The sequence below is a fragment of the Canis lupus genome, chromosome 9 (assembly GCF_011100685.1).
Source record: "Canis lupus familiaris isolate Mischka breed German Shepherd chromosome 9, alternate assembly UU_Cfam_GSD_1.0, whole genome shotgun sequence".
Classification (NCBI taxonomy): Eukaryota; Metazoa; Chordata; class Mammalia; order Carnivora; family Canidae; genus Canis; species Canis lupus.
In genome coordinates, this window is record NC_049230.1 from 48,687,986 (window position 1) to 48,715,093 (window position 27,108).

At 57.7% G+C, this 27,108-nt stretch overlaps 1 protein-coding gene across 5 annotated transcripts; it reads right to left on the reverse strand.

Moving 5' to 3' along the window:
- TRAF2 (TNF receptor associated factor 2) lies at positions 1 to 26,246 on the reverse strand. Of its 5 annotated transcripts, XM_038548712.1 has the most exons (12): positions 23,731 to 23,858; positions 22,787 to 22,913; positions 15,353 to 15,562; positions 14,576 to 14,654; positions 14,239 to 14,337; positions 8,882 to 9,043; positions 7,765 to 7,839; positions 6,048 to 6,122; positions 4,004 to 4,351; positions 3,309 to 3,486; positions 2,346 to 2,494; positions 1 to 1,773 (listed from the first exon to the last, which is right to left on the reverse strand). In XM_038548712.1, exons 3-12 carry the CDS (start codon positions 15,538 to 15,540, stop codon positions 1,555 to 1,557), a joined length of 1,572 nt encoding a protein of 523 aa, XP_038404640.1. In that variant the 5' UTR covers positions 15,541 to 15,562; positions 22,787 to 22,913; positions 23,731 to 23,858; the 3' UTR covers positions 1 to 1,554. The 5 variants fall into 5 exon arrangements, with proteins under 5 accessions (XP_038404640.1, XP_038404641.1, XP_038404639.1 ...); XM_038548713.1 differs by lacking the exons at positions 22,787 to 22,913; positions 23,731 to 23,858 and adding an exon at positions 25,811 to 26,246; XM_038548711.1 differs by lacking the exons at positions 22,787 to 22,913; positions 23,731 to 23,858 and adding an exon at positions 24,307 to 24,361.
- Positions 26,247 to 27,108: the final 862 nt, after the last annotated feature.

The window sequence follows — 27,108 nt, forward strand, 5'->3', positions numbered from 1 at the left end:
AAAAATAGAAAAGTATTTTCTTGGGGAGACTCAGGACTTGTGGAACAAGTGGTCAAGAGCACAAATCACAGGAAACGATCACCCAAGTAATCACATTCACGTTTAGGATCTTGTCCACTGACAGAGTTCAAGACTTTCTTAAGGCTCAGTCCCCAGGGACAACAGGCACCTCACCAACCAGGAGGCAAGTGCATAAGGTGGGCAGGCGATTGTCCGGGCTCCGCAGCCCCCAGGCCTTTGGCCCACACAGCCTGCACACATTGGGAGCCCAGCAAACGGGCAGGTGGGACGGAAGTGTGCAGGGTGCTGCGCTCCCAGGTCAGGAGACCAATGCAGGCAGCATGTGCCCTGTGGCTTGGAGGTGACACGCGGGTGAAGATGCTGTGGTCGCGGCTGTGGACACCAATCATGAGGACAGCGCTCTGGAGAGTGGAAAGGGAAGGCCCACAAGATGGCAGCTTTTCTGCCCTGTGTCTCAGCACAACTGCACGGGTCTTGGGATGGCTCGGTTCTTTTTCCTCCAAGCTTTCCTGTCACATTAACTCTTGACAGAGAGGGATGAGTTGTGATGTCAGGTTCTCTGCAAAGATGCCCAGGCAGCCCCCTGCCTGGCCCTCTGGAACCAGTGGTCCTGAGAACCAACCAGAGGTACAGACAGCCACTGGCCACTAGCCTGCCCTAGTCCTGCACTGGGCGGAGGTTCAGCCTGAGGTCAGGGCGCCAAAACCACTGACTGCCGACTGGTACCTGAGAAGTCCCGGTTTGGGGAGGCGACGCTGCCTGTCGATCCCCAAATGCCAAAGATCTACTGGCCACTCTTCCAGCACTAGAGGTTCCCTGTGTGGAGGAGCAGGGACACGTATAGACTGAGGGAGGAGGAGCCGGCTAGTAAAGAACATTCCAGATGGCCTCAGCAAGGCCAGCAGCAGCGAGCTTCAAGTGTCAGGGAACCCACGGTACTGCTCAGGGATCCAGTGACACCAGTAGGGACAGGACACATAAGGGGAGGAGACCACAGGAGGGCAGAGAGCCAGGAGGCCCTGTGAGGGTTACCACCAGCAAGGCCACAGGCAAACGGACACCACTCACCATGGAGATTTAACAGTTTAATAACGACTTCTCCACAGCCCGACAGGGCAGCTAACGCATCATGTCCGACAGCAGGGCCCAGTGTGTGCCCCGCACTCGCCACAGGGGCAGCCGACAGGATGCCCTGAGGACACAAGAGTGCCCTCTGTGCCCGCCAGCCTGGCCAGGCCTGCAGAGCAGGACCTCTCCTCAGAGGAGCGGCCAGGCCCGGGAATGTCCCTTCTCTCCAACCAAAGGACAGGACGAGATGCCACCTCACCTCGCCCTCTGCTCACCTCGCCTGAGCACCTGTACTGATGGCCCACGAGCAGGTACTGACAGGCCTGCAGCCTGCCCCACTCAGAGGCTGAGTGGCCTCTCCCAGGAGGCGGCCCCTTCCCAGTGGACATGAGCGTGGCAGGTGCCCACCCACGGTGAGGCTCCAGCCCGGTGTGACCCGCGACCCCCAACCCTGGTGGGAGAAAGCTAGAGCCCCGTCAGGTCCACAATGGCCTTGATGAAGATGGCGTCATCGCGCACATAGGAGTTCTTGGCCTCCATCTTGGAGACGGGGCAGAAAAGGGGGCAGCCGCTGGCGATGTTCATGTCACTGACTGGCCTCTGGAAAGAGGATGAGGTCACATCGGGCCTGAAGGCATCAATCACGTGCTCCCGGTTGTTCTGGTCCAGCAGCATTAAGGTCACCTGAGGGCGAGCAGCGTGGGAGCAACACTGAGTTACGGCCTGGCCAGCACCAGCTGCCAATGGCCTGAATTCCAGGGAACCAGCAGCCAAGCGCCAGGACCACAGCCACCACGAGCGACCCCATCTGGGTGACCAGTGCCCATTGTGGCACTTTCCGTCCATCAGCCCCTGGGTCTATGGCCACAGTTAACACTATGAAACCACATCCACTGGCGCCTCTCCTGCTCACATTCACGGGGCAGGCGCTCTCGTACCAAAGAGCTCACAGAGCACCCACTGCTCTCCCCGAAGGAGTGACACTCCTCAGGGAGGCGCCACAGCTGCCCTGTGTCCGGCGTGGGACAGGGAGGAGACGAGGATACGGCACCTCCTGCCCCTCCACCGAGAGCAGATCCTGGTTCTGGGAGTTTTACAGGGTAGCTGCAGGCTCACTGGCCGCACCCCTTCCTTTGGAACCAACTCCAAACTGGCCTCTTTAAGTGCCGCCCAAGGGGCCGTGACAGACCCATATGGAGCCTGACTACCTCGCCACCCCAAGGGCCCCGGGATGCCACTGGGATAGCCCCACACACCTTTTGGTTGAAGGGCCACCGCAGGAGGGCATCATTGGGGCCCTTCATCACCACAAAGAAGAGAGACAGGTGTGTCCCACGCCCCGTGCCGTCTCCGTTCAGGTAGATGCGCAGACACATCTTGTAGCCATACCTGCTTGTGTAGAAGGCTGCGGAGGGGGAAAGGTGCTGGTAAGCTCCGCCGAGGGCTTCCCCAAGAAACACAGAGAAAAACACCCAGCTTTGGGGGCACAAATTTTTTCTCAAGGGACAGACTTAGTTCCCAGTAAAGACAAATGCCCCGAAAGGTAAAACGCTCAGGGAAAGCATTTCCAAGAACCCTAAATGTAAGCCCACCGTGGCCCACAGGAACCAGTTGTGAGGCTAAGTGGCAGCTCGGGCTCTAGGCAAAGGGCCATGGTCAGACCTGAGCCCTACCTGAGGGGACCGTGGGGGATAAGAACTTGGGACAGGCCACAGGTGACACCCCGACCCCCAGCAGGGTGCCCAGAGACCCGCGGGGGCCCAGACCTGATGGCAGCACCGGCTGGCCTGGTCCCGCCTCTGGAGCCTTCCTTCGGCTCCCGCACATGGCCCTGCTGCCTGGCTGGGGACCGCACCTGACCCCCAACCCTCAGTCTGGTCCTCAGCCAGGTTTTGTTGGAGCTGAATTCAAAAGAAATTCCCATCGGCAGGCAGGGCCTCACTCCCGAGGGAATGTGTGAGCAAGGAGGTGCCTGCTTGGGTCCAGTGCAGAGAGGACCGTGCCCCAAACAGACTGCTCCCCACCCAGAAGCTTCTTGACCGGCCAGGAAGCCTGAGCACATGCCCCATCCAGGAAGGCCGTGGGATCCTGAGGCAGCTCTGCCTAGAGGCTGCCCCATAACTCTTCCTGCCCCATAACCTCCAGCAGGAGGGACCTCCTGCAGGGGCCCCAGCCTGGGGGCCTGTGAGCACCTCCGAGGGCGAGTCTCAGAATAGTACCTGGGGAGAAGATGGCGGGCGTGCGGCCGGCCACAGCTTCCTGGCGCTTCCTGGCAAAATCAGATATCTTCCAGATGAACACGCCATCAAAGGTGGACGCCTCCATCTCGTGGACCTTCTGCTCCAGTTCGGCCATTGCCAGGTCCTTCAGGCCAATGGTCCTTTCCAGCTGCTGCACCTGGGGGCCCGGGGAGCCCCGTGAGGGCACGTCCCTCCTGGGGGACCAGTGGAGGGGCTGCAGGCCTCCACCCAGTGGCCTCTCACAGGCCTCCTTTCATTTTGCAGGAAGGTGCTTATGAACATGCCCCACACCCATCTTTCTACCAGTTTTGGGCAGAATGGCCCCTTCCAGGGCCCCCAAGGCTTCCCTGGGTTCAGCCGTCTCGAGTGGCTCTGTCCATCCCAAGTGTCAGAAAGTGCACTCAGGAACACACACCAGTCATGAGGCCCATTCCCTGTGGCTACCTCTACCCCCACAGGCCAGGGAGGAAAGGCTGCCTTGGAGCGACCCCTAGGACCCCACAGCAGGCCCATCAGTGAGCAGGCCTCAGAAAGGCGCTCAGCTCAGGGACACAGGAAGCAAAAGCAGAAAGGATGCTGATAGAAACAAGGTGCCATCCATAAAACCCCAGCTCTGAGCCCCCAAGATGCCCCTGGGTCCTGCCCAGGTTGGCCCAAATGCCCTAGGCCCAGACCTTGTTACTCAGGGCCTCGATCCTGTCCTGGTCCAGCTGGTGCTGCCGGCCACACGCCTCAGCGGTCATGGCCACCCTCTCCACCTCCCGGTTCAGGACACATACGATGTTCTCGAAGGTGGCCGTCTTCCTCTCTAGGGCCTCACACCGCTGCTGGAGTTCTGCGGCCTTGGAGAGCTCGGCCTCGGGGTGCAGTGTGCTGGCTTCCCAGCCCCCCATCTCACTCAGACCCAGGAAAGGGCCACCAGCTCCTGAGAGGTGCTTCGCCTCCAGGAGGCTGCCCAGCAACATGGCCAAGTGCTCCCGAAGCCAATGGGCCTCGTGCTGCTGCTGCTTCTCGCTCTCCACCTGCAGGGAGAAGACAGAGAGGGTTGCTGGTGCTGCACCTGTACTCAGCCCTGACCCAGAGCCCTGTGGACACACCGCAAGGTGAGGCGACTCTGACATCTCCATACCATTCACTTGCTGGTATATCACCTGTCACTATCGTGAGTTAAATCTTCCAAAAATACAAACCTTCCCAATAACTTCTCTACTTGTATTTGGAGAAACAAGAAAGGACACACTGAAGGGTGGGGGAGACCAGTAAAGCTAACAATTTCCAAGTATTTTTTATCTATCGTCCTGACTTTCCAGCCACATTTCTTCTAAAACTTCACAAGAAATTTTAAAATGTTACACACTCTCAAGGGCACCTGGGGGCTCAGTCGGTTAAGCATCTGACTCTTGTTTTCGGCTCAGGTCACCATCTCAGGGTCGTGGGATCAGGCCCTGCACTGAGCTCTGTGCTCAGCTTGGAGTCTGCTTGCGATCCCCCCCGCCCTTCTCCCTCTGCCCTCCCTAGTGGGGCATGCCTGCGCACAGATTTCTCTCTCAAATAAATAAATCTCTTAAAAAAATAAAAATAAAGGAGTTAGACACTCTCAAAACATCAAAAGTAGAAAGAAACAAATGAACCCTACCAGGCCCTGTGCCCAGAGAGCACCTCCCTGGTGGTGCTGGGACAGGATGCCCCCTGCCAGTCCAGGAGGTAGGCTGGGGGCAGTGTGCACATGCCACGGGGCCATGGTCCTGTGGTCAGGGTTAGAGCGATGAGCTCAGGACAACATTTACCCTCAGGTGGGATTGCCCTGGGGCCATGTCTGACCACAGAAAGGCTGTGGTGGCCACACCCTGGGCACATACTCGGGCCTCTGGCAGCACCCACATGGGGGCGCAGGCCTGTGTGGGCATGGGCCAGCACCACAGCAAACACAGAGGAGTAAAAGTAGGAGGTGCCATCCTTGTGGACTATACCTGAGGCCAGGTGTCAAGGACGACTGGCATGGGAGTGCTGCCCGGGTGTTTCTGAGGAGCAGAGCGCCAGCCATGTACCAGGGCCCTCAGAGAGCCAGGGCGCTGCACACTCCCATCCCCGGGGGACAGAACAGAGTGGGGGAAAGAAGAGGAGAGGCCACGTGGACAGAAGAACTGCCCAGGCCTGAGGCAGGAACAGGTCAGTGTGCACAAGGATAGCCAGGCTGGTGATCAGCCCAGAGATGAGGTCAGAGGCAGCTAGGGCCACGCAGGCCACAGAGGCAGGTGCGGTCTGAGACCCGTCTATAGGCAGCACAGCTCTCTGAGTGGACTGGATGTAATACAGGAGACAAGGGGACGGCCCACAGTGACTGCTGGGCTTGGGCTGGAACAGCTTGGTGACATGAGGTGCTCGTCTTGGGCAGGTGGGAGGATGGGGTGGGAGCGGGAGGCCCAGGATGCAGCTGAGACCCGAGACACCCCCAGGTATCAGGGAGGTACAAAGCGCTGGGCATTTTCAGCAGAGAGAGGTGGTCAAACACAGGGCCCCACGAGAGCACCAGGAGGACAAGTAGACACAGCTAAGCCCAGACGGAGGCTGGGACCCCTGAGAGTTGAGGAGGCAGCAGAAGTGGGAAGGAAACCAGGAGGCCAGGCTGGAGGCCAAGCAGAGACCACATTCGGGAAGAAGGCCCCCACTCAGGAAACAGGGACTGGCACAGGCAGAGCCACAGCCAACAGGACTCACCATCTCAGGACAGCCGACAACATGGAACCTGCAGGGGACTCGGCACTTGCCACACGCCCTGACGTGGTCCTGGAACTGGAAGGCCGGACATCATGAGTACCTGTACTTCCTCTCCCCACCTGTGCCCTGGCTGGACACCCCCTCTTCGGTGTCATGCTGAACCAAACCCAGCAACCCTATTCCAGAGCCAAAGGTGTGACTGTGCACACAGACAAGAATGTGTGCACACATAGCCTGCGGGTGTCAATCAAGGGAGGGGGTGCAGGCTGAAGGCCTCTCACTGTGGGCCAGTGTCTCAGTGCACCTGCCGACACCGGTCCTGGGCTCGTAGGATGCATTGTGTCTGAGGCCCCCAGAGCCTGGGAGGTGAGGTGGGGCCAGCCTGACCAGGGGCCGGACACGCATCATGGACCTGGCATGGTGCTGGCACATGGCAACACAGAGCCCAAAAGGACAGATGGACAACCCAGAAAGAGTTCAACTGCACACACGCTGGGCACAGACGCAGGCAGCCCCTCCCACCAGCAAAGGTGGAGGCAGATGGCTGCTCCCCAGGCATGAGGGCAGGGGGCCGCCATAGGACAACTGGAAAGCAGTCCCTCTGTCTCCATCGCCCAGGGCCCTGGAATGACGGACACCAAATGGAAACACAGACAAGACAAACAAAGTCAAAGGACAAGGGACTGTGACCCAAGCTACCCGACACTGAGAGTTCCAAAAACAGAAAAAAGAAGGACTGGGATTCTCTCCCCACTGTGAGCAATGGGCAGGAGTCCCTGGTGACAGAAACGCAGGCGAGCCCTAAGTAGAAAACCCCAGGCACGTTCATGATTCGAGAGCTACAAATTCCAGCCCTGGGACACACTTTCTTAGCCACAGCAGGGTGAGCCCCCGAGCGTGTCCCCTCACCACGGCGGGGCAGGAACACTTGCCCTGGCGGTCATGTTGGACCCACAGAACCCTGTTACAAAACTACCAATTTGTTCTACCAGGGCAACCTCTGAGACTTGCAAACCAAGGGACAAATGGCAGCTCACCACTGAGAGACTGCCTCCCGGAAGGGACCACCGGACATCGCCCGACAGTGCCTCCCCTGAGTGGAAGGAGCTGGAAAGAGCACCGCCAGCACCCTGTCACTGAGCAGCGCATACAGCAGTGACAAAGCACTCATCAGGCACCGTGCTAAGGTAACCAAGTACCAAGATGCCCTGCAGCAAAAAGAGCTACAAACACAGAAAGCAGGCAAAAATCGAAACCAGAACTACAAGGATGAACCCATGATGTATTTTTCTCTTAAAATGGAGCCCCGGGGGGCACCTGGGTGGCACAGTGAGGGAGCAGCCAACTCTTGGTTTCCACTCAGGTTGTGACCTTGGGGTGGTGGGATCGAGGCCCACATCCAGCTCTGGGCCCAGTGAGGATCTGCTTGTCCCTGTTCCCCAGCCCCTCACCCCACTCTGCTCGCATGCTCTCAGGCTCTCAAATAAATAAAATCTAAAAAAAAAAAAAAAAGAAAAAAAAAACCCTGCCACGGAGTGCTCTGGACAAGAGGCAGTGTGGGGGCAGGTGCACATGACTTCTGCCCAGGATGGGTCATTTCCATCTCCAGAAGTATAACAAAAAAGTAGCCCATGGCCACCAGCCCATACCCTTCCTTCGGGCCCCAGGTCTGAGCCCCACCCCCCACTGGCCTCGGAGGTGCTGGGCAACAACTTACTTTCTCCCGTGAGATCTTCTTCTTGCCACAGCCATCGCAAGTCAAGGGGAACTTGGGGCAGACCTCGTGGTGTGCCTGAAAGACAGCGGTCAGGAGCTGGAGCGTGGGTGGGGTCACCTGCACTACTGCAAGGCCTTCTCCTCGGGCTGCAGCATCCCTGACACCCCCAGTGGGGTGGGTCCTACAGGCACTCCGAAGCACCAGAGACTAGAACCACTTCGCCATTTGACAGCTTGTCCTGACAGAAGGACAAGCCACCAATGGACTTGGGGGACAACGCTGCTGTCGGTCACCCTAGCTGAAACCAGGCCATGGAGGGTAGCCAGTAGCCACTGTGACCCCAAAGAGCAAGGCTGGCGGGACTTTCTGATCACACCCCTGGTGCCCAAATGCACCCTGGCCGTGGGCATACCTCTGGGTGGAATGGCTCAGGGAGGGGACAGGGTGACAGGGGCAGCAAGGGCTTCCTGGGGATGCAGTTGGCCAAATGCACAGTCCAGCTTCTTCAATAAGCAAGCAGCAAAGGAAAAGACACCCACCCCCGGAGCACCATTAAAGATGAAGAGACCTTGTAGATACATCATCAAGATGCAGCATGGCAACAGACGCTCAGAGACATGAGCAAACCTGGGTGCCAAGTGAGCCTGGCGCGGTGGGTAGGCACCATCAAGACTCAGGGTGACAGTAACACATACAGCTCTCTGAAAACAAACATGCTCAGATATACATTCTCAAGTTTCTGAAAACAAACATGCTCAGATACATATTCTCAAGTTTTCAGAAGAGACGACACAGAGCCTGGGGCCCACACAGGAAGTGTGGGGAGCCTGATGCCGCCTGGCGTGTGCCAACCGGACAGTGAAGGTGGCATGGGCCTGGCACAGCTGCTCTCTGCATGTTAATTTTTCTAAAATAAAGCAGCTTTCTAAAACGACTGAGTTTTGCCTTCATACCCAACCCAGTTCCCTACCAAGAACCTTCTACCCAAGTGGGTGCGAGGAAGGGCCAGCGGCACATGGCAAAAACGTCAAACCGGCCCCAAGGGCAGGACAGTAACCTTGGGGCCATGGTGACAGCCCCACAGGGCCGGGCTGGGGACATGGCCAGGCACCCTCACCTTCAAGTCAGCCCAGCAGCAGGGTGCCCGGCAGTGCCTGCAGCTGAGGCTTCTCTCTGGACACTCGTGCTCCGAGTGGTGCTCTTTCTCCCCCAGGCGAACCAGGCCTTTGCAAGCTGGGCACTCAGTCAGCATGAACGGGCAGTGTCCTTCGTGGCAGCTCTGGCAACAAAGGTGGCAAAGCATCAACAGGGTGCACAGTGGGATGCCGCAGGCTGCCACCACCGGGCTCCGTGTGTGACCACAGGCAGCTGCCCCCACTGAGGCTCCGGGGAGGTTTCAGGGCTGGACCACGGAGCCCCTGCACCAAACCCCCCAGGGCCAGTTTCATTCACTATGACACCTGTGCTCCGGGTCAGACAGGAACTCACAGACTGGTTGCTCCCTGCCCACATGACAGCCCGAGCATCCCTCCCTCCCTGTGGGTGCTGCAGTGCCATTCAGGGAGAACAGGACCAACGGCCAGGGACTAAGAGGGGCCATGGAGGGCCAAGGACAAGTGGGTACAGAGAGGTGGGGCAGGAGGGCGCTCCAACGGGCGGCACAGCCCTGGCCCCGGGCAGAGCCCCAGAGCGGCCAAGAGCAGGATGGTCAGCCCCAGAGCATGCAGGTTCTCAGTGAACAAAAGGCACAGGAGTGACGAGTCCAGGTGCTGTGAGTACAGGCCACGGCAGCCAGACTAAGCAGAGGAGGACTGGAGCCCACCCACTCATCCCACACCCACACCAACAGCCTGCACGGGGGGCGTGGCCAGCAAGGGCATGCAGTGACCCAGGGTAGCAGGCCCAGCTTGGGGCCCTCCAGTGGGCAGCACCCAGGAAGAAGGTGGCCGAGGTGGAGGGAAGAGAGGCCGCGCTGCCCCTTCAGGAGCCACAGAGCCCTGTGTGGTGGGAGGCAGCTGGGAGGAAAGGGGGTGGTAGACAAGGTGGGGAGGGTGGGAATGCCTCCAGGGCAGCACGAGGGACCCAGCAGCTTGTCCCCCCACCACAGGGCCCCGAGCCCACAATCCAACACAGCCGACAGTTGCCCTGGGAAGTTGGCCATGAGGGGCAACAGAAAGGGGCGCTGGGCAAAGGAGTGGGGAGCTCAGGGTTTCTCTGCTGTTGTTTTTTATTGTGGTAAAATATATATAACATAGTTTACTGTCTTAACCACTTTTAAGGGCCTTGGCACGTTCACACCTTGTGCACAGTCCCCTCGTCCATCCCCTGGACCCGTGTGTCTTCCAGACTGGACTCTGTCCTGTTAAACCCTGCCCCCCCCCCCCCGCTGCCTCCCCCAACCCCCGTGTCTGTGGATCCGACTCCTCTGGGCCTCCTGGGAGTCTTCGCTCCACCAGCATCCGTCCTGTACCTTGGCACCGTGCTAAGTGTTAGGGAGACATTGGGGACGACGTGGAGCCTGCTGGGGCAGGAGGCAGAGGTCACTGCAAGAAGAAAGTTCTGGGCTGGCCCAGAGCAGGAGGAGGCCCTCCGCCATGGGCTCAGGAGCTCCACAAAGGTCTGGGCTGGGGCAGCCTTGGGCCAAGGTGCCCTCCTGAGGGCCTGGGTCTTCAGGGCTACCCTGGAGAGCTTGCTCGTGGTGCACTTGAGAGGAGCAGGGCAGGCCTCTGACATGCTGCTCCCGGGCCGGGAACGTGCTGGCCGTGTCTCCATCCTGAGCCGCAGGCTTGGCTGCTGGGACCAAAGCCCAGCATGTCCAGAGGGAGCAGAAACAACGGGCCAAAACCACGGAGACATGGCACACATGCGGTGCCCTTCCTACAAGCCTTCCCGCATGGAGACCTCAGATGTCATGTCTGGTGGGGAACCCTCCACGTCTGCTGGGAACCCCCCCACTCTGTCACATCTGGTGGGGACCACCCCCCAACTCTGCCTTCCAGAGCAGGCACCCCTGCCCTCTGACCTCCCATGGGGACACAGCCCAGACCAATACCACACTCCCAGCACAATTCCCTGGTGACCCCATGGTGGCCCAACATAGCACCCCATACGCTGCCATGCGAGGCCCCAGCCTCTGTCAGAAGGACACGCACCAGGCAGGCCAGCCAGATCACACCCAGCCATACAACGCCTTGGATGCGGCGGCCCAGCAGAGGACAAACTCGAGTGCAGCCTCCCAGGGGCACCCCCACCCCGTCACTGCAGCCTGTCTGGTCTCACAGCCACTCCCTGCCCACAGCTTTTCCAAAGCTCCCAGCTGAAAACGTGGCCTAGCCCCCCATGGCCCACCTGCACTGCTACAGGGCAAGATTTCCCTGAACCCCAGGGTCCCTGGGACACCGCACAGCCCACCATGGCCCAATAGGAGGCAATGTCTGGGCCACATCCAGTACCTAATCAACAGTCAAAGCAAACCAAGGAGTCTCAGAGATAACCACAGCTCACAAAATGGAAAAACCAGGGACGTCTGGGTGGCTCAGTGGTTGAACGTCTGCCTTCAGCTCAGGGCATGATCCCAGGGTCAAGTCCCACATTAGGCTCCAGCCACAGGCCCTACGCACACCTGCTTCTCCCTCTGCCTCTGTGTGTGTCTCCCATGAAGAAATTTAAAAAAAAGGAAAAACTAGAACCCTTATAGTTAAGGTGCTTGAATTTAATTAAGAATGTTGATTAACAGATAACAAGATACTTGCAGGAGCGACATGGGCCCCCAAAGCAGCACAGAGCGGCAGCCACCGAGACAGGCAAGGGTACACCGCCCACTGCTGACCACCACCCCTGCAGCCCATCTGACATCACCCCCGGGCCGCCTCTGGATGGGCCCGTAGCACCACCACCCTCATGGGATCAGAGAGAAGCACACGCTTTGGAGAAATCAGTCTTTATTCAACCAGAATTCAAACTAAGAGCCTCTACAAACAGAGCCCTTTTGACTCTGAGCTCACCAGGACGTGGGGGGAGAGAGCGAGCACACCCAACGCAGCCTCGCTGTTCAGCCACAGCCTCCAGTCACCCACGCCCCCCCTCTGGCGTCTTCCACCTGTTCCCAGCCCCGCCTCTGTCTCCAGCCACAGGCCCCTACGCACACTCCCAGAGCAGCCTGGGGGCTGCGTGCCCTGGCACCTTTGGCACTTGGCAGGCACTCCACACATGCCTTTGACCTGAACTGGAGTTTTAAGTCACTGGGTTCTTAGAAAATACTAGACTTCATCGCCAAAGAAAACCATGTTCAAAGGCTAACCAGGACTTTCCAAACAGTTCAGCCACAGCACCAGCAAGTTACAATGCCACGAGTGCGAGTACCACCAAGGGCAGCTGCGTTGGCCCAGAGGTGGCGGGTGTGTGTAGATAAGCCTTGATCTCACCCAGGCCGGAGATGTTCACTGCCAGGCCGAGGTTCCACCCAAGGGCCAGGCCCAGAGTCCCAGAGCAGTGCCCGCCCTCCCACATGACCAAACCCACCCCTGCAGGGACTTTCCAGGGCTCCTGGGCCAGCCAGGGACTTTCCAGCCCGCGTGCCTGCCGGGCCGAAGCCGAGCCACAGGCTGGCTACGCTCCCTGGCCCACAGCCCGAGGCCCCTTACGCCAGCGTCATCCATACCCCGCGGCTGCAGCAGACAGAAACCAGCCTCTCAGGAAGGTGGGGGGTCCTCCCACGTCCCCAGAGGGTCTCTGGGTCCCCGCGGAAGGCAGCACCGCTCCCCATGCCTGCTCCTCGCACCCCACAGGGTCTCCTGCACCCACCTGACCCCCACAGCCTGCTTGGGCTCTTCACCCTCCCAGCAGAGACCCCAACCCGAGGCCTACTCTCTGGACTGCCCCGGGAGTAACAGTGCAGACCCCTTCTGCTGAGCAGGGCTTCCTACCAGCACGTGTGCAACACTGGGGGCCTCTGGGTCTCACACCCAGGAAGGCATCAGAAAGGGTACAGGGAGCCCAGGGCTGCTCCATTTCCAGGCCCCCAGCACCCACAGGAAGGGAAGTGCCTTTCCTAGCCTACCCCACCAGGGGCCCCTCCTCTGGAAACACACGGCTTAGAGCCTGAAGAACAGAAAGTCTGGTTGGTCAAGAGAATGAGCAGAGTTCAGCATGCAGGCCGGCAACAAGAGGGAGAAGCCCGCCAGCAGTTCAGGTCCCGCTTCCAATCCTGACAGGCTGTTTGCTACCATCACGACTCAGCATCCAGTGGGCAGGGCTGGCCTGGCGCCGGGGCAGGAGCATGCCTGAGCTTAGGCACCCGGGTGCCATACCAACAGTTCCCCGGCCTCACCAATGGGCTGCCCACTCTGAAAGGCCAACCTGTGCCTCTGCACCTTCCAACCTCCCACTCTGGCAGCCACCCTGCCACTTCCTGCCTCTAGCTTTCACTGCTCTGGGGCCCTCACAGGAGTGGACTCCCACAGGACCTGTCCTTTAGGATGGGCTCATTTCACTGAACACAATGTCTTCAAAGTCCACTCACATGTGTCAGGACTTCCTTCCTTCCTTCCTTTTTATTTTTTTATTTTTACTTTTTAAAAAGATTTTATTTATTTATTCATGAGAGACACAGAGAGAGAGGAAGAGAAAGGCAGAGACAAAGGCAGAGAGAGAAACAGGCTCCATGCAGGGAGCCTGACGTGGGACTTGATCCTGGGTCTCCAGGATCAGGCCCTGGGCTGAAGGCCACCCAGGCTGCCCCTTTCTTCCTTTTTATGGCCAAATACTATTCCATGGCAGGGACAGACCACATTTGGTTTGTCCCTTCATCAGGTGGGGGACACCTGACTGCCATGACATTTGTGTGTGAGTAACCATCTGAGTTGCACTGGTTAAGCAGAGGGGACGGCCAAATGAGCCTACGGAGGCCACACAAGTGCTGGCACCTTTTGAGCCTCCACACTGCAGGTGTGGCTGCCAGCTGCCAATCACGCAGAAGCCCCACCGTGCCGATGCAGGGATGCAAGCCAGCCTTGCCAGGCTGAGACAGACCTCAGCGAGATATGCCCACCAGCCACTGCCCTGTCACTGGCCAGATGCCTTTCTATGCCCACAGACCGAACATGCAGGTTATTTCTGGAATCCCACTGTCTATACAACGCAAAATGAGAAAACCTTTGCCTAAAAACACATTGAAAGATCCCACCGAGCAAAAGAGCTTCATTCCCGCATGTTACGAGAGATGCTGCAGATGCCCTCAGAGCCAGCCCAAGGTCAGCCACACGCTGCCACCCCACCCCAGCATTCCACAGATGAGAAGACTGGGCCCAGCAAGGTAAATCCCCCTCCCGAGGCCATGCTCCCCGGACTCGTACATCTGCGTGCACGTATCATGAGCAGCTGCATGCTCCTCCTGGCAGACTCCCACAGGTTCCATGTGCTGCTCTGGGGGTGGGGTCAGACTTGGGAAGTCAGGCCAGTGCAGGGGGCCCCTACCTCATACTCTTTAAGGGTCCCCTTCCAGGTGCAGCCATTGTTGGGACAGACGGCCGGCAGGCTCTCCACCTCCCTGCGTGCAGCGTTGTCTGGGAAAGCCTGAGGACAGCATTCCTACGGTTAGGCTTCCTCCTAGCTGCCCACCGCCTACCCGCCACCAATGCTGCGAGGCTTCCAGACCGGGCCCCAGGACCCACACACCTCCCCTGCAGCTGCTCCAAGCTCTAGATGTGACCAGGCAGGGAGGGGCACATCCTCGCTGCTCGGTGTTATTAAAGGAAACGCCAAAACATTTTCTGCTCATTTGACAGTTTTTGCTCGAAGTCTTTTCACTTACCGAACTGCTTTCCAAAATAGAAATGCCTTCTTCATATATGCCCTCGTGAACACAGGCGGCACAGTTCTGAGGCCCAGAGCTAGTGAGGAAAGGGCGAAGGCCTGCCGTCAACCGTGCTGCAAGGAAAGCTGTGGACCACAGGCCATGGGCCAAGCTCAGCTCTCCCTCCGCCGTGTTCTGTGCCCTGGAGACTGACACTGCATCAGTCATGAGCATGCGTAAGGGACCATGTTGAAAACCTTATAAGGTAGGTGAGATGATCCAAACCCTCTGATCACAACAACCCCTTCCAGTGTGAACAGAGGTGCTCTCAGATGGCCAACCGCTCAGGGCCAGGTACCCAGGAATGAGGTGCTGGCTCCTGTGCCCACTCTGGCCTTCCATGTGCCACAGGGGCCTGCCCTCAGACTGACTGCTACAGGCTCTGAGTATGTATTCCTTATCTAGAGCAGCGCATTCGATGCAAATGCAACATGAACCAAGAATGGGACTCTAAACAGTCCTGTGTCTGGATGACAAACTAGGAACACAGGAAACAGACCATAATGATGTTTATTGCAGTCCCTGCATCCCGAGCACCCAAAGCGCGACCCACCCTCTTCAGTTACTAACTTGACGCTCTCATTTGCAGGGAACCTCTGCAGGTGATGTCAGGGAGCACCCCCTGGAGCACTCTCCCACGGACACGTGCATGCCTACAGCCATGTGCATGCCTGCAACTGCCTCCATTGGCAGCAGAGCCCCAAGCCAGCCTGCCGCCCTCTGCCCCCACAGTACCTCAAGATGCTGCTCAGGCAGTAAGAGCAGTAGCGGTGGCCACACTGGGCCTGGAAGGGTCTGCGCAAGACATTCCTACAGGCTGAGCACAGGTACTTGTCCTCTGGCTTGGTCCCCAGGAGGGTCTTCGAGAAGCCAGGCTGCAACAAGTCTAGGGAGCCGGGAGGGGTCACGCTGGCTGCAGCCATGAGAGCCGGGAACCGCCACACCCTAAGGAAGAACAGAGCGCATCACGGAGGGTTCTCCCCATGCCCAGCTGTGAGGGGCAGGGTCATCAAGCTGAGCAGCGGTCAAGAATCTGCGAGGCAGGATTTTCGCCCTCTCAGAAGCTAATCTCCTACTACACTCGTGGAAACCGAGGCTCAGCAGGGTGGCAACCTGCTCAGGATGCACCAACACGCCCATCCCAGGGCCCCTAGACCAACAGGCTGTCCCCAAGGTCACCCAGCCCACTGTGCTGGGACCCATGGGCAGAGCACGTGCGGACATCTGAGGGCCCTTCCCACCAGCACTGGCCATCTGCAGAGCCTGATTCGGGTGCCTTCCTGTCCAGCTTCCTACACATCAGCCCGGCAGGAAATTCTGACCTGCCTGTGCAGGGGCCCGAGGCAGCGGCCAGCAGATGGCCACTGCACTTGTTGGCTTCTCTGATGTCACCACCGCTGCCAGGGTCCCTCCACCTTGAGAGCTGCCCTCTGCCATCCACTGGGCTGTGGCAAGGTCCCCCAGGCAAGGTAACCAGACCTGTGAGTCAGGCAGGGGAGAAGCTCCCAGAGCATTCTGAGACCTTGCATGGAACACACTGTCCAACGTACAGCATCTCCACAAGCCAAAAGCAACTGTACCTGCTAACCTTTCAAAAAGGACAACAGCCCAACAGCCCCTGGCCGGGAAGCACGTTAACTCAGAGCCACTATGACCCCTTTGCAAATGCTCCAAAGAGCTTCCTTTCCCAGAGGCCCCTGGTACAGACCCCATGTTTTCTCATGGATGCACACAGAGCAGACCAGCTTTCAAACCAGGATGTCTCAAAGTGATATGCCTCTTTCCAGTGTTCACAAGACTGTCTTCAGCATCCTGAGCCGGTCTGACACCACATGAAGCAGCGACAGACGGCATGTCTATTTCTATCTACTGGGCAAAGCCACTTTCAATCACGACTTCTGGATCTGTAATCTGTGGGGCCTTCTTGGGCTGGCAGGCCACAGACACAGGTTATACTGTTAGAACCCACATTTCCTCCTCCAACTACCAGATAGACGGGGTGTTATGCCCACAGGTACTCAGTAGGATGGCACAAGTCCCCCCCAGCTGGTCGTGCACTTTTAGGGCATGTGGGTGTGTCTGGGTCCTGGACCATCCACCTGTCCCTTTGACAACTAGGGGATTTCATTCTTTCGAGCCCTCAGGACACCGACATGTAAGTACTAGAAAGTGCCCCCTTAATAAAGCCTTTAGTGAGGAGCTAAACCAGTTCGAGAGCTCACGTGTGCACGAACAGTGCTGGCCAGGCAACCAAGGAGGGAGGATGCCCTCAGCCCACTTGTTTCAAGGCCATTGTATGACTACACAAGTACTGACTAGAACAAGGGATCCGTGAAAGTATGCTTACTCTCACAAGAGGCATTCTGCGTATTTTTTCTTCTCTCTGGTCATGCTACTAAATTGACTTCATGAACCATCAATAATTTGAAAATCACTGCTGTATAAACTACATTAAACAAGGACTTTTATCCTTAAATATTGCTAGTAAAAAAACAGCACTCTTTAGATCTCTGTTTACCATGTTAAGTGAGATAGAACATCTCATGTAAGAGACTTAGTTACGTTTTACATCGACAGGGAAAAAAAGCAAAATAAGAAACAAACACCATCATGACAGAATACAAGGATTATGGTGATACTTTTCTTGTTATATTTTTTAATATTTTATTTATTTATTCATGAGAAACAGAGAGAGAGAGAGAGAGAGGCAGAGACACAGGCAGAGGGAGAAGCAGGCTCCATGCAGGGAGCCCAACGTGGGACTCGATCCCAGGACCCCAGGATCACGCCCTGGGCTGAAGGCAGCACTAAACCGCTGGGCCACCCAGGCTGCCCCTGCTTTTCTTGTTTTAAAACCTCACTGAGCAGGGGCACCTGGGTGGCTCAGGGGTTGAGCGTCTGCCTTCGGCCCAGGGTGTGATCCCAGGGTCCTGGGATCGAGTCCCACATCGGGCTCCCTGCAGGGAGCCTGCTTCTCCCTCTGCCTGTGTCTCTGCCTCTCTCTGTGCATCTCTCATGAATAAATACATAAAATCTTTTTTTAAATTTTTATTTATTTATGATAGTCACACAGAGAGAGAGAGAGGCAGAGACACAGGCAGAGGGAGAAGCAGGCTCTATGCACCGGGAGCCTGACATGGGATTCGATCCCGGGTCTCCAGGATCACGCCCTGGGCCAAAGGCAGGCGCTAAACCGCTGCGCCACCCAGGGATCCCAATAAATAAAATCTTAAAATAAAATAAAACCTCACTGAGCAGCTTCTCTCAGCATTTGTGAGATAGGGCTTTATCCTTTGGCATCAACATTCTATCTACTAAGCATACCTGTGGAGGACTGAACCTATTTTACTAATCCATCAACAGGTACTCGTTAGATACAAAAGAGCCAGACAAATGGTCTCTTTTTCTGAGTGATGAAAAAGGTTAACAGGTCCCAAAAGGCAGTCAGGCCTCGATGACCTCACCAACACAGCTTACTTAGCGGTCACATCTACCTGACACAGCCGGATGGTGGGGGTCTGTATTTCTGTTCTAAATGTGGAGAAGTGGCCCTGGAGCACCCAGGGAGCCCACCCAGCACCACGGCACTGGACCATGAGTCCCACCGCTGCCCATATTGTGCTGGGGGATTGCCAGTGCTTTTGTCCTTACAAGCACATTTTAACTGTTGAGAACTGTAATGAAAGACATCATAAAGACTCAAAAGTGTTGTGCCAAAATGTAACACTTTAAGGCCATCGTCGAGCCCTGCTGCTGTGGGGTGTTGCTTGGCCCAAACCTAGGAGAAAACTCCCCCGTCTCTGGCCCTGAACTTCTGGGTGGTGTGCACGTGTCTACTCACCTGAAGGCACACAGGGCCTGGGGGCCTCCCCAGATGACAGGCGCAGCCAGCAGCCCAGACTCAGGCACCAGGATGGAGGGTGGGCTGGCCAGCTGCTGCTGCATATGGAGTAGGACTCAGGAGTTAAGAGCACCCAGACCTGGAGCCAAAATAAAACTGGTCCTCTCAAGCTTCCACATCCTCTCTGCCGGGTAAGTTAGTTATAAACAAGAACCATCTCCGTTTGCAATGATTTGCAGGAACATGTGAGCAAACATTCCCATTCAGCCTGTCCTGGATTTCCCATTCATTCATTCCCCAAAATCAAGCTCCAGACACAAATGTGCTAACTTTGTACAACAAACACATTTGTGTTTTATTTAAAAGGACAGGGATCCCTGGGTGGCGTAGCGGTTTGGCGCCTGCCTTTGGCCCAGGGCGCGATCCTGGAGACCCGGGATCGAATCCCACATCGGGCTCCTGGTGCGTGGAGCCTGCTTCTCCCTCTGCCTGTGTCTCTGCCTCTCTCTCTTTCTCTCTGTGTGACTATCATAAATAAATAAAAATTAAAAAAATAAATAAATAAAAATAAAAAAAATAAATAAAAGGACATTTCGGGATCCCTGGGTGGTGCAGCGGTTTGGCGCCTGCCTTTGGCCCAGGGCGCAATCCTGGAGACCCGGGATTGAATCCCACGCCTGGTGCATGGAGCCTGCTTCTCCCTCTGCCTGTGTCTCTGCCTCTCTCTCTCTCTGTGTGTGTGTGTGTGTGTGTGTGTGACTATTATAAATAAATAAAAATTTAGAAAAAAAAATAAAAAATAAAAGGACATTTCTACTGGAGATAAAACTGTATTTCCAGAATGGTTCCAGTTATCTGAAGCTTGAGGACAGACCTCTGCTAACGGAAGCTGAGAAGCTGTCCCCTCTGGCGGCACAGTGCTGTGACACACTAGGTACTTGCTCTGCTTCCCAGTCAGTTCCTGGCACAGAGCTTCTAAAACTCCCAGGATTTCCCAACTCATGGGGACAGGGGAGCATCTCTGTTACTCCCAAGCCCCTCCACAACTGTCCCCTGCTGCCAGGGAGGGGAGAGGGGCTGGAGATTGACCTAATCACCAATAGCCAATAAAGTAATCAATCATGCTTTCAAGACAGAGGCCTCACCACACCGTGAAGAGTGAGGCTCAGAAAGTTCCCAGGCTGGGGACACGTCACAGTGCTGACAGGCTAGTGTGCTGGAGGGCGGGGGACTCCATGGCCCTGCCTGATACCTCGCCCTGTGCCTCTTCCATCTGGCTGTTTCATGCAATTAGTGTTTGCCAGAGTTCTATGAGCCACTCCAGAAATCACTGAACCCAAGGAGGGGTCCCAGGAACCACATATTTGGTGTCACAAGTACTGTAAGAAACACAGCTATTGTCCATTCAGGGGATCCATGCCGGCAAGAGGGGGCCTTTTGGGGTACTGGAAATGCCCATACAGACAAAAGTGCATCTAGCTATATGCTAAGGATGTGTACATTTTGCTGTACGTAGACCTCCACTTCAAAAAGAAAAAAAAAAAGTGGGAGTTTCTCTCCCCAGAGTCAAAAAAAAAAAAAAAAAAGGCCTTTAAATCCCTAATTATATAAAAAAAAAATCCCTAATTATGGTACACCTGTGCATGTTTATCCCAAACAACCCTGTCTCATAATATTAAAACTGGCAGGGGGATCCCTGGGTGGCGCAGCGGTTTGGCGCCTGCCTTTGGCCCAGGGCGCGATCCTGGAGACCCGGGATCGAATCCCACGTCGGGCTCCCGGTGCATGGAGCCTGCTTCTCCCTCTGCCTATGTCTCTGCCTCTCTCTCTCTCTCTCTCTGTGTGACTATCATAAATAAATAAAAAAAAAAATTAAAAAAAATAAATAAATAAAACTGGCAGGGATCCCTGGGTGGCGCAGCGGTTTGGCGCCTGCCTTTGGCCCAGGGCGCGATCCTGGAGACCCGGGATCGAATCCCACGTCGGGCTCCCGGTGCATGGAGCCTGCTTCTCCCTCTGCCTGTGTCTCTGCCTCTCTCTCTCTCTCTGTGACTCTCATAAATAAATAAAAATTTAAAAAAAAAAAAAAAAACTGGCAGAACAAGCTGAAAAGTCGGTTCTGCCATGAAAGCAGCCCCCCGGAGACTGGGAACAGCCAGCAACTTCACAAGCCCAGGGCCTGCCTCTGTGTGGAGCCCAAGCACCCAGGGAAAGAGGCATCCCTGCTAGAAACCACTGGCTGAGCTGCAGGCCATGAGGCAGCTGGCCCCACCATGCCCAGTCTGGGGCGTGAGCGTGGGCAGTGGTGTTAGTGAGGGAAGGCTGCATTTGTTACTACAACCAGGCACCTCACTTGGCCACCAAACGAGCCAAGGGAGGACCCGGCTGCTGGGGCGGGCATCACCATGCCGCCCACAGACACATGGCTTCAACCCTCAGCCTGAGATACCCCAGGCGCCAGAGACTGGCCTTCTTGAATTCACGTCCTCAATGACAACCATTTCTGCTCTGTGTGACGTGGGATTCCACGTCAGATTTCACCTGGTTCCACCCATTTCCAACGTGCCTGCATAACAAGCCCCTTGAGCAATATTCAAGGACTCCCATCAACACGCAGCAAGGAGTACAAGCTTGCCCTCCCCCAAGGACTAGAAATCCATTTTAAAATGATAATTTTATACTTAAGTTCACATTTTCCCAGACTCAGCACAATGCCAAATAGTAGCCTGGTACCAATTTCATGGCCAACAACTGTTTCTCCTGAACCATCATGAGCAAATACTGTGGGGGCGCGTTTCCAGTCTGAAGTGCTGGCTCACAAGTCTTCGTATGATCTCCATGCTGATATTGTTTCTGACTCAAAACTGGGGCTTTCAAGAGGAACAGGGTGACTGGCCGTCCTGACACAGCAACTCTGTCCTCCATTCCCCCTGATGCGGGCACCCACTCTGCTCCCCTGCCCCCTCCCTGACTGCTGGGTGTGAGTGCCTACATATATGCCCCTGCCCTTCCAGAGCTAGGCCCCCACCTCAGCCACCCCCCGCCCAGTTGTTTCAGTCAAATTCTCAGAGCCCACTCTCTCACCCACCCACCCTGAGCACGCTAGTAAACCCAACAGCTCCGCACCTACAAACACCTAGAACCTGACGGAACCGCTATCTCTGGCCCCTGGCTGCAGCCCCTGTAGCCCTCCGGGCAGCTGATGGGCCTTTGGCTGGGCCTTGGTTACTCTACCCTCAGACCCCAAGGCCTCCCAGTGGCTCTGCCCTCCACCCTGTCTGTCCAAGGGTCATGGTTTCTCAACAAGGCCTTCCCTCTCAGCGGTCACTGGAACTGTCCTGTGCAGGCCTCCCTCCTCGGGCCTGTCTCCTCTGGAATGTAAGCTAAGCACCATAAGGCAGGGACTGGGAGAGCAGAGGAAGGACCCAAGCCTGTGCATGGAGTGCAAGAGCTCCCTCAATGCTTCCCAGGCTCCCGGCTCGTCCACAGACTCCTCCACACCATTCCAATGTGGAGCACCCCAATCCTGAATCCTGGACAAGCTGTCCCTTCTGAGGCACTTCCCCTATCCTACCTCCTACCCCCACCTCTGCTGAGTCCTCACCTCCTTAACCCACAACCAGGTCACAAGACCACTGGCTCCACTGCCCCTTGGGTCCTGTAGGGAACGTGGCCTCAAGCCTGTTCCTGCTCAGACATGGAATGGCTTCCACGGAATCTGCCTCTTGCACCCCTCCCAGGCTCAGACCCTCTGTGCAGGGGTGGGAGACTGACATGCCCTCCCTGTGGACACAAGGACCACGCCCTTGAGACAGTGCTCCCACCCATCTCCATGAAGGAGTTGGCCCAGCCCATGGGAGACTGACACACTAGGCACAGGAAGATGTGCACTGCACTCTTGGCATCATTTGTGCACTCTGGAGGTAATTTTTTTTCTGGATTTTCTTCTGTGGACTTTCTTGCCCTTCCTGCTCCAACATGTCTGTGATGTCCCGTCGTGAACACCCACCCACCAGTGCACTGACCATACATTTCCCACGACCAGAAAGGGACCCGGATCTGATTCTCAAAGCACAAAGCAAAAAGGCCTTTATCTTCTAGAGAAAATGCTTTCTCCAGGAACAAGTGACCACTCTAAGTCCTCTGCTCCCCAAATTATAGCTATTGCTGTAGCCTACTCCTTCAGGTCCCCAAATAATGACATTTGCATTTGTTTCCCCAGGGAAGTTTAAAAACCACTCAAGAGAGAGAATTGCAGCTGAAAGCCCCCTCTCCTTGGAGCCCCCCACGAGGGAGCCAGCAAGGCAGTGTAACAGCAAGGTACACACACAAGCTTCACTGTCGGTCACCAGGCACTGATGTGGACAGGCTCCTGCCTTAGGCTACACATGGTGCTGAGGACACTGCGGGGCACTGGAGGGTGGTGTGGTGCAGACTGGTCATGTGGAGAGGCACCTGCAAGCAGAAGGACCAGCATAGGGGTGCCAGCATGGTGCAGTCAGTTCAGTGTCCAGCTCAGGTCACCACCTTAGGGTTGTGGAATCTGTGGGAATGAGCCCTGCACTGAGCTTTGTGTTCAGTGGGGAGTCTGCCTGAGATTCTCTCTCCCTCTCCTCTGCCCCTCCCCCTGCTGCAGCTGCTCTCTCAAATAAGTATCACCAAAAAAAAAAAAAAAAGGACCAGCATGAAGGCCCAAAATGCCCAACATCAGACCACTCGCCTCTGGAAGCTCCGGCCTCAGGGCTTGGGCTTTCCTGCGAGAACCAGGTGCCCAGGGAGAGGGGCCACCAGATGTGTGGAAGTGGAAGCCACTGCTAGAAGCGCCCAGGGCCTCTGTGGCTTCCAAAAAGCTTGAAGGAAAACAACTTAGTGTTTTTGATTCAAGCATCAGTGAATACTCTGGTGTGTAAACCACACAGTATTCAGGCTGTTTAATAAAACTCAAGCAACACCGGCAGGTTGACTGAGACCTCCCCCTGAGAGACGCGAGTGGGTGGACAGATCCGCTGCCCTCACAGTAACCGGGCTGCCAGAGCTGCTGACCCGGCCTGGCAGGGCCGACCGCTCTCCTGCCGCTGCCGGCGGCGGTCCTGGGCTCCCCACTGCCCGGACCCATGGACAGGCAATTCCCATTCCGGCCGAGGCCGGGTCCACGTCTTCAGCAGCCGGCTCCCGCCAGCGCTCGCAGGCCCGGGACCACCTGTCACGGCCCCCGCACCCACACGAGGATGCTCAGAACTCGGGCTCGCTCCCCTGCCCGCAAGGGGCTCACATGTGCAGCGACTACCACCAGCGGGAAGGGCAGCCGCGGCGCAGACACCCTCCAAAGGTGCAGGGCTACGTGCAGACCGACCCCTGGAGGTTCAAGGGTCACCCGCCATTCAAGTGACCCCCAGGGGCCTCGCGGCCCGGCAGGAGGCGGGGGGCGGGGGCGGCGAAGGGGCAGAGCGTGGGACGAGCAGGCGTCACCGAGGCGCGGGGAGTTCGTGCCCCAGTCCCGGGTCAGCCCCCGCAGCCGGGCTCTGGGTCGGGGCGCACGGGCCCCCGACAGCCTCTGGGCGGCTGCGGCTCGCTGACCCCGGGCCGTGACCCCCCAGCCGGAGCCGCGGTGGACTCCCGCGGGCGTTAACGAACTTTCCTGCGCCGGCCCCGCTCTGACTTTCGGTTTCCGGGCGGCCTGGCTCCGAAAAATCCCCTCAGGCCCGCGGGGCGGCGACCCTCCTCGCGGGCCCTGCCTCTCCCCGCGCCGCACGCGCCCGCCGCCCCGGGCCCCGCCGCCCGCGCTCCCGCGGACCCCGCGGTCGCCCCCGGCCCCGGCCCCGGCCCCGACTCCCACCGCTCCACTCACCAACGGTCGCCGCGCGCCCGGAACTGCGCGCGCGCCCAGCCGCCGCCGCCGCGGACCCGCCCCCCGAGCCCGCCTGACTGACTGGCGCGGGGGCCAACCGGGAGCGCCGGGCGAGCCGCAGCGGACGCTGATTGGCCAGATCTCCCTCCCACCGCCTCGGCCCGCCCTCCTGACGGACGGACGCGAGACCCTATCAGGAGCTCGTCTGGGGCTGCAGCGGATGCCGATTGGTCAGAGCCGCCCCGATGTGGCTGCTTAAGTGGAGCTCGGGCTCAGTCAGTGCAGTAGGTGGGGCGGCGGGGCGGCGGGGCGGCGGGGAGTGGGGGGCGGGCCGCACCTCCTGAGAGCCCGGCCGGCGGGCACCGCGGCGGCGACTCCCACCCACCCTCCCGGAGCCTGGCTCAGCGCAGGGCCCCAGTTTGGGTGAGAATTCTGAGAAAAAACACAAAAGGACCCTGCTCGCGGGACCCCTGGGTGGCTCAGCGGCTGAGCGTCTGCCTTCGGCTCAGGGAGTGATCGCTCAGGGAGTGATCCCGGGATCCAGGATCCCTGCGGGGAGCCTGCTTCTCCCTCTGCCTGTTTTTGCCTCTCTCTCTCTCTCTCTCTCTCTCTCTCTCTCTCTCTCGTCTCTATGAATAAATCTAAAAAAAAAAAAAAGACCCTACTCCCTCAAAGAGCGGGAAGGACAGGCCTCCCATCAGGGCAGTGCAGTGCTGGCGAAGGTCTCCCCCAGGGGCCCCCGACAGTGCCCTCTGACACGGTTGAATGGTGGGTTTTATGTTGTGTGGATTTTACCACCAAACCAGGCCCCAAAAGCACAACCCGTGGCCCGCACAGGAAAACCAGCCGCGTCAGCATCTGGGAAGAGGCAGGGGTCAGTGTTGACCCCATATTGCCTCCTGGGTTGCTGGGAGCCGGTGTCTCCCGGAACATGGGTTCTGCCCTGTATCTGACAAATCCGCCGGGTCTTCCCTCATCCCCGCGTTCCCAGCAGCCAACTGCTCACTCCATTTTTCAGGAAAAGACAGACTCAGAGAGGTCAGAGTCCTTACCCCAGGTCACACAGCACGTCCCGCAGCCCCACTCTGAGGGGCTCACCTGGGTGCCCACGGGATGAGCCAGAACACAGGTTCTGAAGGGATGTCGGTGCAGAAGCGCTGGCATCTCGCCTGAACATCACTTGCTCTGGAGTCAGAACTCCCCCTTCCAAATGCTGCATCCTGGGACACAGCCCAGGGCTGCCCTGCCTCTGATAGCACTCAGGCTGCGGCTGGTTACCTGAACCTCGAGGTAAGGTTGGCCACAGGCATCAGCTCCCCAGGCCAACCCCCAGGTTCCCTGAGGTTTCATTCAAATCCCATAAGTAGGTGAGCACCTGCCAACACCTGGGAGCCCACCAGTGCCAGCCAGAAATGGTTCCTGCAGCAAAGAGGAGGTTCACCTGCAGCAATGCCCACTGCCCCACCCCCTTCCCACAGGGTGAAATCAGGAAGCAGCCACCTACCTTCTGCGATGGCTCCTCCTGGGGAGAGGAACGTCACAGAAGCCCTGGCCCTGGCCACCTAGGCCTGGCCCCAAGTCTGGAAGAGACTCCCCTGGCGAACTCCTTGCAGACTCCCCTGGCGAACTCCTTGCCTCCTGGGCAGGCAGCCCCCAGTGGACCCCGCGCCTGCAGGGCTGGGCCAATCTCAAAGGACCCGCCAGCACTTTCAGCACAAAAACGCTCTTTGACTTTGCTGTTTCCTAGGATTTTCACAAGCACGTTTTTTCACAAGTACATTGTTTAAAAAATTGACTCTGCTGACAGGCCTTTGAGGCATGCAGAATTGGGAACAGAAGAGAAAGCCCCCACTGAGCCCAGACTGGGAAGTGGCCGACCTGCCCCCATTGGCCCGCTCAGACCCAGCGACACCTCCGTCCTGGCTGGTGGAAAGGGGTGACTCACTCTGGTCGTCAGGCAGCTCAGGGGATTCCCACTCAGGTTCCTTCCTGCCAAAAAGAAAGCAAAACTCCACCCATGGCAGCCACAGTGGGAGGGGTTGGGGAGGGCCCGGAGCAGCCCCAGGCGAACCCAGGAGGGCCCGCATTGTGCTCCCCCTGCTCCCTGAAGGCCTGGGTCCCAGAGGCAGCAGAAGGCTGCTGTCCCGGGCCCCCAGTGCCCCTCAGAGAGGCAAGGGCCCCGGCAGATCAGGGTCCATGCTGCAGTGGACGTTGGCTGCTCCTGAGGACCTGTGGACTCCTGCACCCACTCTGCCTGATGGCCTGGTGGCTCTCGAGGGCAGACAGGGCCCCCCCACACCCCATCTGTTCTCCTTCCCCCTGCTATCCCCTGTGCCCCAGGGATAGTCCTGCTGCTCCTCTAGCAACAGGGTCTGGCCACTCCCCTCCAAGGCCCTTACTTCACTCAGGCCCTTGGGAGCAGAAGCAGGAAGGCTGACCCAGCTCCCTGCCCCCAGGACACAGGATGCCCCTCATGTCCCCAGCTCTGGTCCCAGAGGAGGGACCCCTACTAAACCCCCAAGGCGGGCTCCCACCCTAATAATGCCCCAGCCTTTTCTTCACTTCATTTCTCAGCCACGTGAAGGCTTCCAAAGGAAGCCAGTTTCGCTCTCACTGTGCAGTCATCTGACAGCACCTTTCCAGAAAGGCGACCCAGGAGGGGCTCCCCCCGCCTCCACAGTGTGCACGGCCCTTCCCTAGGGCAGCCCCTCAAAAAGAAGAAACACACGGGGTGGTGAGGCCTGTGGCTGACCTGCCGGCAGCCAGCACTGGGACAGGCGGGTGGTGGGGGCGTCCCAGGGT